Source organism: Tupaia chinensis, unplaced genomic scaffold (genome assembly GCF_000334495.1).
Source record: "Tupaia chinensis unplaced genomic scaffold, TupChi_1.0 Scaffold143695_1, whole genome shotgun sequence".
Classification (NCBI taxonomy): Eukaryota; Metazoa; Chordata; class Mammalia; order Scandentia; family Tupaiidae; genus Tupaia; species Tupaia belangeri.
In genome coordinates, this window is record NW_006203543.1 from 765,990 (window position 1) to 776,173 (window position 10,184).

Genomic DNA, 10,184 nt, shown 5'->3' on the forward strand with positions numbered 1-10,184 from the left:
ATGTCTCCACTCTTATAGGGCTACATTCATAGGGCACTAGGACAGCATGTGACTGAAGAACCCTCAGTGTCTTCAAGTTTCAGCATCATCAGGTCCCCTCATTCCTCAACACCCCCTGACACCATCTAATTATTCTCCCTCTTGTTGATTTTTCTGCAAGATGTCCACTTCCCCAGATACCCTTGCAGCTCCCACCCTCTCTTCCTTCAAGTCTCTGCACACATGTCATCTTATCTGACAGTTAATGGTACACATGCCCACTCTCTCATTTCTACATACTTTCATTGTCTTCAAAGCATCTGTTAATATGTGATGTGTCACACAATTATTGGTCATACTAGCCACCAATAATTGCTAAGTATTTTAGTTTTTTAGAAACTTGAATATTCATTACCCAGACAGTACATGGAATTTGGTGGTCTTTCAGTGTATATTATACAAATGATATAAAAGTTTTGAGAAAGGTTGAGAAGGGGAAAGAAATTCCCAGTTAGACATAACCATAGAGGGTGGGGGGGGTGTGCTAAAGGGGAGAGGAATGCAGCACACACTTGGTTATAAGAGCCAGAAGTATTTGGCTTACAGATCACACATACAAACAGGCAGTCTCATATGTTGGTACTGGGTTTCCTGAATGGGATAAGAGCTTAGGTAAAACGAAGGTCTCAGTCCATTTCTGAATTGCTGTCATCCCATGGGAAAAATGTATGTTAGAATGGGGTCTCAGAGCCCAGAGAGAGAAGCACTTCCTACTGCCCTACTCAGCCCCTGCTGCTTTCATGGGGATGGCACCCAGCTCCCATCAACTACTGGGATTTGGAAGAAGGTGGCTAAAGAATAGGGAAAAGGACAGGGAAAAATGAAACACCTCCCAAGGCACAGAAAAATTAGGGTTTGGGGGTTGGCTTTGACGGCTCAGAAAGAAGGCACTGGTCTAAGCTACATTTGGTGTTAGCAAAACCTTCCTCTTAGTGCGAGACACATCTGTCACCATGTTCTCCAGGGAAATCCCCACCACTATGTCATCCCTATCAACAGGGAGGGTAGTCTGGCCAATTTGCAGATGCACTCCAGGTAATCACTTAGAGAAAGCTACAGAGCACTTTCGAATCACTAAATGTTACAGAAAAGCTAAACAATAATCATGCAAAATGCCATGGCAACAGAAAACATCTAGCTATGGAAAATAGCAGAAAGGAAGTGAGATAGTCTTTTTTGTTTATTTCTTTTTTTTTCTAGGGCCATGCTCTGTGTCAGAACTATTCGTTTTCTTTGTTTTTTTTAAAATCTTACCACTATCAGTAAAGAAAAAAGAATCATCCTTCTCAAGCATCAATTTTATTATCTCCTACTATTTCTGAAATTCCAGCATGGCTTCCTACTGCCCTTCCAATATAACTTACAATTTCTATTACTGTTACAAGACTTTCTCATTCCTTAGTCACCTGTCCCTGTATATGTTTAGTATGCCAAGGACTGAGCCTCTTCCATGTTTGTGCGTGGTGTAATACCAGGAGTGTGCTCTGAATGTAATGAAGCTCACCTTTTCCAATATAAGACAAAGGAAATGGGGCGACACCCCCACAGCCTGGTGCTGAGCTAGACTGAGGATCATACAAGGCAAGGACGTCACAAGAACAGCTGTCACATACTCCGAAAAGATGACTCTGTGTTCAAGTCTGTGCCTCTAAGAAAATGGAGTCTTAATTTGTAAAAGAAAGGAATATGCTTCCACAGTAGGGTAGGGACTCAGGATGAAGAGGATAGGGCCAATTTTCCTAAACAAAATGGAGACCCCGAACCCCCAAAGAGTAGTTTTATCATCCTGTTCAGAATTTCAGGATACCAACTATCTGGCCAGTGGGAAACTCCCAGAGAGACTCTGTGTGTTCATGCCACATTTCACTTACTTTAGAAAACCTATGTGAACACGAGGAAAACTGTCGAATTTCCACATTGAAGTCCTCATCATTTGTGTCATCCTCTTCCTCAGTTTCCATATGATGATACTTCTCTGATCGAGCTACAGAGAAATGATTGGGAACAGTTCCAATTACTCAGAATTTCAGTTTTTAATTTAGGTATTTTAATTATGAGCTTCTGTATCAAATCCATGTCTCATTTAAGAACTCATAGGTATGAGGTCAGAAGGTTCAAAAGTGGAGATCATTTATTATAAAATAAAGGCAAAACCAATATATCATGTAAGATAATGCACATACTATCAAAATAACTTGTGTCATCTTCGGATTCCAGTTGGGGAATAAATTCTGCCTTCTGTCTCAACAAACTGTTCCAGTCTAAAGAACGGAAGAATCGATGCTGTTTGACTTCGTAAGCACCACCTGGACAGGGCAGGGAAGACGGAGAAGAAGGTGTTCAACTACCCTCCAAGCGAAGGTAAACATCAGTTTTTAAGAACAATTTAAAAATGTATCAGCAGAAGAATAAAGAAGTCATGAAAACAATACAGTTTCATTCTATATCCCCAAGTCCCCCCCAATTTCCCATAATTTATCAGCAGGAGATCTGATTTTGCTAATAGCAGTTGCTCTGCTACAGTTTCTCTTTGTTAATTTTTCCATGACTTCCTCCATTTTTCAAAGGTTAATGATGTGGCCACTTAAAATCACATTATGCTGAACCTGGGGACATGGATGCATATTGGCTCAAAGCAGACTCACTCATTACAAACCCAAAGAAATTTTAACAAGGTGCAAAATGTGTTCATAGCAACATGTCCTCTAGAGGTAAGGTTAATAATAATGATTTTTTCTGAAATACTCTATAATGGTGACCATTCAATTTTATTGGATTGCTCATTAACACAGGTAGGAATTAAGATTCTGTGGGTTACAGATCCTGAAGTAAGAAACCAACAATCCTGTTTGATTTATAATGCATCCAATAAAAATCTCACAGTTCCTAAGTTTTAGGCTTCTTTTTGCCAAGTCAGCATGACAGCACAGTGAAATGCTTTTAATTCAGTCCATGATTTTAAAGAGCGATTTTGAAGGGCAGGACCCATAAAAAATATTAACAGTACAACCCATGCACACATAAACAGGTGCACATTGTAAAATCGCAGCATAAGAATCGGGCCCGCCCTACACACACGTTGATGAGGGAAACTGTAACAAAGAGTTTTCTCAGAAGACTGATACCAGAATCTAAACAGCCTCCCTGCCAGGAACTTGCTCTAGGTGTAATGTAAAATGCCTCTTCCTTGCAGTTGTCACCCATGTCTCTCATCCTTGTCCCCAGTGAGCTACAAAAGGAACAGGATGAGAAATGCAAGCTGAATGGAAAATGGGCTGTGGATTTTGGTGTGTGGGGAGGGGGTGCTGTCTGTGTGGGCCAGACATGAGGCTCTGTGTCCCTCTAATGCAACACACGGTGTAGCTCTGGCTCCCCATTCAGCCGGGGTAACTGGTTTCTGAGAACAATGATACGGAGAGAAAGGCACAGAGCAGAGAAGTCATCCCTAAAAAGGGAAGAATGGCGTCTTCTTGACAAAGCACTTGATTAGAATATTTATGCAAGATTCTATTCAGGCTTTTTTAAAGGTGCTAGTCAAATATTGAAGTCTGATATGAATCCCAACAGCAGCAATATTAGGAGACATGATCTGAGGGCTGACTTTGTGACAAGGATTGTTTCCTTTAATTAAGTCACTGAAAATAATCCCACAGCATAGGCATTACTGACCCCATGTTTGGATAGGGAAACTAAAGATGAGTGATAAAGCACACTGGGCCAAGATCCTCCAGAGAGTAAGGCCTGTCTACAAACACCCAGGCCCAACCTCAGCGTCATATTACCACATCCCAACCACGTAAGGAGGAGACATGTTTCGGTATGCTGCTGCTCCATCATCTCCTGTATCGGTTTATAAATAGACTACACATACAGCAACTGTCACGGTCCCACTCTGGCTCTCACCTAGCTCCATCCAGTCCCCCAAACACGGCTGCCAATGTCATTCTCCTCTAGTGCTCTTTGACTGAGATACACTCAGAAACAGAAATGTTTCCCTATCAAAATTCCTCACTTTGCTGACAACACTGATGCCGAAACACACACCTGTAGGAGCCCTCTTTGACGAAGGTTCTCAAATACCACACTGACTATCACTTCAGCTGCTGCTCATAAGACCAGACCACTGTCACAGCTCTAACATTCTGGGCTGCTCAACGTTACCCAGAAAAGCAGTGTCTCTAGAGCCAAGGCCTCACACGATACTTGCAGACCAAATCCAGAGTTTCAGGGTTTCACCCTCCTGCCTGCCGTCTCTGGGACCCAAGCTGGTGAGAGCCTTCCTTTATGTTTATGGATGACAGATGAGTCACCGCCCCTCAAATTCACAGCCCATTATAGTTCCAGCTCACATTTCTCACCCTTTGGCCTTGTGTCCCACTGAGAAGAAGCTGGTTATCAGTGGGTCTTGTTTCTCATGCTCTTTTGGAGAGCTGAGAAAGAAAACAACTAAAGCAACAATCTGAGAAAAAATGATCTCTGGACTGAACTGCGGGTAATATATTGGAGACGGCACTAGGAACGAAAAATACAAACCACTCATGCAAATGACAGCTCCCACTGTAAGAATGTACCACGGCGGGAGGGAAACTGATGATTTCCTGAGCTCCTGTTATACACCACGGTCAATGTCGTAGACACTTTCATGCATATTTTTTGCATTTAATTCTCAAGGAAATCCTATGAGATGTATAAAATGGCCATTTTCATAGTCTTGGAAACTGAGACTGACAGTAGCAGGTAAGACTTGCTCTGGTACACGGGTGACAGTCACATCGCACTAGCCCTATGTCCAATGAGCCAGGAGGCTGCCATTCAATATTTCACAAGTTCCAAAGTATAGTTCCAGTAGGACAAGTTCCCAAATGCAAGTTATGCTTTGGCACTAACATTCTCCCTTGAGTTTTTCTCTCTTTTCATGAAAAGTTTCTGAAATATCCATTATGTTCTTCACACCCTTTTTCTCAGCCTCTAGTCTCTCGGGCAAATGTGCATTCGCACATTTTCACGGTGCATTATTTTGCCCGCTAAATATGCATTAAATACAAAATGCTGTCATTGAAAGCAGCATGGCAGGCCTGCGGGATTCTCAGCCTCATTCTCTGGGCCCTACTGGGACCTGTCATGTTGGACCTGCCTGTTTGGCAAGTACATCTTGACAATCCAAAGAGCTTGGACAGGGCCTTTTAAATGTCTCTTTTGGGCTTCTGCTAGGAGATTTGTTCCTCAGACTGTCAAAACCCTGAAAAGACTGAAAGTTGCAGTCAATGAGAAAATGTGCAGAAAAATGATTTGCAGCACATGATATGTACACACGGATGTGCCGACCATCATCACAGCCTTGTCCCACTAAATTAAGCCCAATCAAGAAGCCAGATGGTATCCGAGGATGGAAATGAGTACAATGCTATGTGAAAAAACTCTTTAAGCTGACACTTGACCACTGAAAGTGAGGGGACTTTTGTGTCTCCTTTAAAAGTGGTGTACACATTTTTAAAACACTTTTAATCAGATGCAGGCATGAGGATTCTCTGGGTCAGTTGAACAGCCTGTATAAGTAGATGCACTACTGCAGGACACTAAAAAAATGACAATGTTCTTTTGTTTTGTTTTTGAGAGGTTTTCGCTATAGGGCGCGTGCGCTCGCCAGATAGACAGAGAGAGGGCCATAGAGACAGAAAGCGAGAAATCACCCCCCCGGGGGGATAGTCACGCTGCAATCCCTTCTCCTCCATTCTCCTCTCAGGATCTTGGGCACGCACGCACACACACCCAGTGTGAGTTCTAAGCCACCGGGTCCGGGACGCGAACCGCGGTCGACTACGTGGGAATCCAGCGACATAGCCATTACACTAACTGCTGGTTCCTGACAATGTTCTTCATAATTGATTTAAGTGAGTAAAAATCACTCCTTAAAACTCTGCCCATACACGGGTTGGAATGCATGACCCTTACAACGATGCTCATCTCTTGAACTGGAAAGCAAACCTGAATTCAAGCCACACAAGATGGGAAACAACAATCTGCTACACTGCAGAGATGTGGACAAGTGATCAGAACAGGAGAAATACAAATATTCAGTTCAAAGAATTCAATCAGCTCAGAAGTAGGGGTACTACCAACTTTTTTATGTTTCCTATATCCAAAAAGGACAGTGAGAGAGTATATACACAGAATATGAAAAACAATGGTTCCTGGGATCAGCAGTTAGTGTAATGGCTATATCACTGAACTCCCATGTAGTCAACCACGGTTCAAGTCCTGAACCCGGTGGCTTAAACTCATGCCAGGTGCATGTGCGTGCATGCCCAAGATCCTGAGAGGAGAATGAAGGAGAAGGGATTGTGGCATGGCCATCGCCCCGGGGGGAGGGGTGATTTCTCACTTTCTGTCTCTCTTTCTCTGTCTTTCTGGTGAGTGCACACACCCTATAGCAAAAAAAAAAACAAAAAAAACAAAAAAAAAACTCTCCAACAAACAAACAAACAAATAAACACCAATGGTTCCAGCAGTGACAGGAGCATGCCTGATTCTAAGAGTCTTCCCAGATGGTCTCTTTTTCTCCTTACAATAGTCCCATGAGGTGATCCTTCTAAAAGCTGCTTTTGACAGAAGAGAAACAGAAAGGGAAGTAACATACCCATGGTCAGACAACAAGATTTAAATTCAGGCACTCTGACTCCAGAGTCTACACCCTTCACCACAATTCATTTTGGCTTTCCAAGTTAAAGATCACTCATCCGCTGAAAAAGGCAAGGAGGCACGTGGTGTTCCAGCAAGAGGTGCAGCTCAAAAAGGCGTCCCAGTTAAGCTCTGATTTTAAATGATGCTGGATTCTCTAATGTGGGGTCTGCACTACTTCTGTGTAAAGTGTCAGCTATTAACAGTATGTACTTCAGTCATTGTGGGCCAGTCTGTCATAGCTACCCAACTCTGCCACTGTAGCATGATGCCAGCCATACGCAATATGCTAAATGAATGGGTATTGCTCTTGCAACAAACTTTACTTCCAAAAGCCATCAGCGGCCCTGCTCTGGCCCCCAGGTCATAGGTTGTGACCCCTACTCTAATGCAACTGGACTGCAATAACACAGCATTCCATATTTCGGTAAGAACAGAGCTCTCTCACAGGGGGCTTCCTGGCAAATGTGGAGAACAACTTAAGACAAGTATGTGAAACTGCTGCAAATGATTTTTGTCTTAAACAAGGAGAAAGATCTGTTTCTTCAGTATTTTCTGATATTTCTGTTAAAATGGGGTAAAATCAAACAGCTCAGAGTAAACGAGCCATCAAGCCAACAATTTTCACTGATGAAAATTATGGATAGTAGAAGGCTAGAGTGTGTACGTTTACATTTATTACTTTAGTCTGATCTAGACAAATCCACACACTGGGTCAGACTAGGAGTCCACACTGGAATCTTTAAGTCTGTCTATTAAGAATACAGTGAAGAGAAAGAAACAAAACATGGCTAGCCAAACAGGAAAAATAACCAGCAAGAAACAAATCTATAATCTCCCTAATCTTGAAAGGCAGTGTTTCTTAATGTCCTTTATTGGGTCATGGTGCTGATCACCATGATAGGGCAGCCTGGTTCAACCCCAGGCAGTCATTTCTAATAATTAGTTTAAGTACTGATAACCCATTTCAAAGCCTGCGGATAGTAATACATGGAGCAAGTCTTTATGGGAACATATATTAATAAAACAAAAACAAACAAACAAGAAAGAGCTCCACATTGAATCCCCTGTTTCAAATGATACACGAAACATGCTTTTTAGGACAAAAGAGATACATGTGCCCTTGAGGTTTTCTTCCAGAGAAATGTTATTTATTGAAATGAATTAGGAATAATTTCTGCTTTATAAAACACAAAAGTAAAGACAAACCACCATCCTAGGGTACATATTGCTCTGAATCTAAAAACAGACTCCAAAATATTATTGCTATAATGTGCTGTAGACCTGTTCTACATCTACTAACAGATGTTGCCCGTGCAAAAGCAAAACACAAACAGCAGCCTCAGATCGCTTCACAAAGACGTTATTTCTTGCATATTAGCAAAATTAAAACACATGTGCTCTAACCTGTTCCCAGTCTCTCCAGGGGATTCTGCCTGAGAAGCAAGGTAATCAGATCCTGGGCATCTGGTGGTGGGGCCTCATCCTTTTCAGGCCAGTTAATCTCATCTGGAAGGAAGAAAAGTAGTTTACAACTTTATTTGTGCAAAAGGTGGTCCAGGCCCCTCAGCATGGACATCATCTGGGGTTTGTTAGAAATGCAGCATTTCAGAACTTCTGAATCAGAATCTGAATTTTACAGGATCTTCAGCTGATTCATCATGTTTTCATCTTCAGTTGATTTCTGTGCACAGTCCAGTTTGAGAAGCACTGTTTGATATGACATGACATGAATAGCACAGCTTTCTACAAGGTCAGCAGCAATGTTTCAGTAAGTACTATCTTTCATTCACTTTTTGGTTTATTGTTCTTCAACAGAATTGGCTCCCAACAAGTTGCCCCTTTTAGTTATTAAGAGGACTAACACAGAGCAGAGCACCAGTTCCATCTCTAGGTTCCTGGCCAGCAAGGGAAACTGAGTCAGGGGCACCACTACCCCCACCCCACTTCCAGGATCCCAAGAACAGGACCCCACCCCCCAGAGAGGTAGGCAAGTTTTTATTATTTTTTTTTTCTCTTTGCTCTTACTTTTTGTTTTGTTAATACCCTCCTCTCCTTTGTCCCACAGAGTGGTCCTTGCTTTACAGGAGAGTGCCAGTTCCATCTCTAGGTCCCCTCCTCTTTACTCTTTTCTTTCCTCTTACATTATCCTCTCTTCCTCATCCTCCATCCTGCCAGAGGGATTAGACAGATCTAGAATCACAGTTCTGAAATCTCTAGTATTGTAAGGTTCCCTGGGATCCTCCCCTGTACTGAACCACCTGTGAGTACGGAGATACTACTCTTCAGGCACCTGAATAGGATACACCACTTCAGACAACATTACTAAAAACAACAGAAGATAGACTTTTGTATACATTAATTCACAGCAAAAGGGACATACACTTGCTCCTAAGAGGTATTCAAAAGTGAATACATCTTCCAATGGCTTGAAGTAGAAGAAGAGGCTCAGAATAAACCAGGAAATATGTCTCCATCAAAGGAACAGAGTAACTTCCCTCCATCTCTCCTAAAATCTGAGGACATTACCAAAATGTCAGAAAAAGAATTTAGAACACTCATGGTGAGCAAATTCTATGAGTTGGAACAGAAAAGAGACAACAAACTACAGGAGATTAGGAAGTCCTTCCATGATATGAAAGAAGAAATGGACACTCTGAGAACAAATCAGATGGGGCTATTAGAGATAAAGTTTGTAATACGGGAAAGCAAAAACTCTTTTGAAAGTATTAAAAGTTGATTAGATCATGCTGAAGATCGAATCTCCAATGTAAAAGATAAAACCTCTGACCTAGAGAAAACCACCAAAAAGATAGAGAAAATAACAACAAAAAAAATGAGGATAATATACGAGAAATACTAGATTCCATAAGACGTCCAAACATCAGAATAATTGGCATCCCAGAAGGTGAAGAAACTAATAACAGCATGGAAAATCTATTACATGAAATCCTGGAATAAAATTTCCCAAGTCTAGAGAGGCACTTAAGCATCCAGACCCAAGAAATACAAAGGATCCCTAATAGAATCAACCCCAGAATATCTTCCCCAAGGCACATCTTGTCCAAGACCACAGATAAAGACATGATACTAAAACTGGCAAGAGAGAAACGAGAAGTGACTTACAAAGATCATCCCATCAGGCTAACACTGGACCTCTCAATGGAAACAATGGAAGCAAAAAAAGAATGGAAAGATGTATCGAAAGTGTTAAGAGAGAAACAATTTCAACCAAGATTATTATATCCTGCAAGATTATCCTTCATATGGGAAAAAAGGATTAAAATCTTCTCAAATAAAACCTGAGGGGCCAGCAGTTAGTGTAATGGCTATGTCGCTGGACTCCCATGAGGTCAACCACAGTTTGAGACCTAGACCTGGCAGCTTAAACTCATGCCGGGCGCGTGTGCGTGCGTGCCCAAGATCCCGAGAGGAGAATGGAGGAGAAGGGATTGTGGCATGGATAT

At 42.0% G+C, this 10,184-nt stretch overlaps 1 protein-coding gene across 3 annotated transcripts in view; it reads right to left on the minus strand.

Moving 5' to 3' along the window:
• MAST4 (microtubule associated serine/threonine kinase family member 4) overlaps nt 1-10,184 on the minus strand; it is a 195,124-nt gene that overhangs the window by 31,942 nt on the left and 152,998 nt on the right. For all 3 annotated transcript variants that reach the window (XM_014582630.2, XM_014582627.2, XM_027766794.1), the window contains 3 exons: nt 8,125-8,226; nt 2,223-2,345; nt 1,911-2,023 (listed from right to left, as the gene is read on the minus strand). In XM_014582630.2, coding sequence (XP_014438116.1) covers nt 1,911-2,023; nt 2,223-2,345; nt 8,125-8,226 — 338 coding nt within the window. The remainder of the gene's footprint in view (nt 1-1,910; nt 2,024-2,222; nt 2,346-8,124; nt 8,227-10,184) is intronic.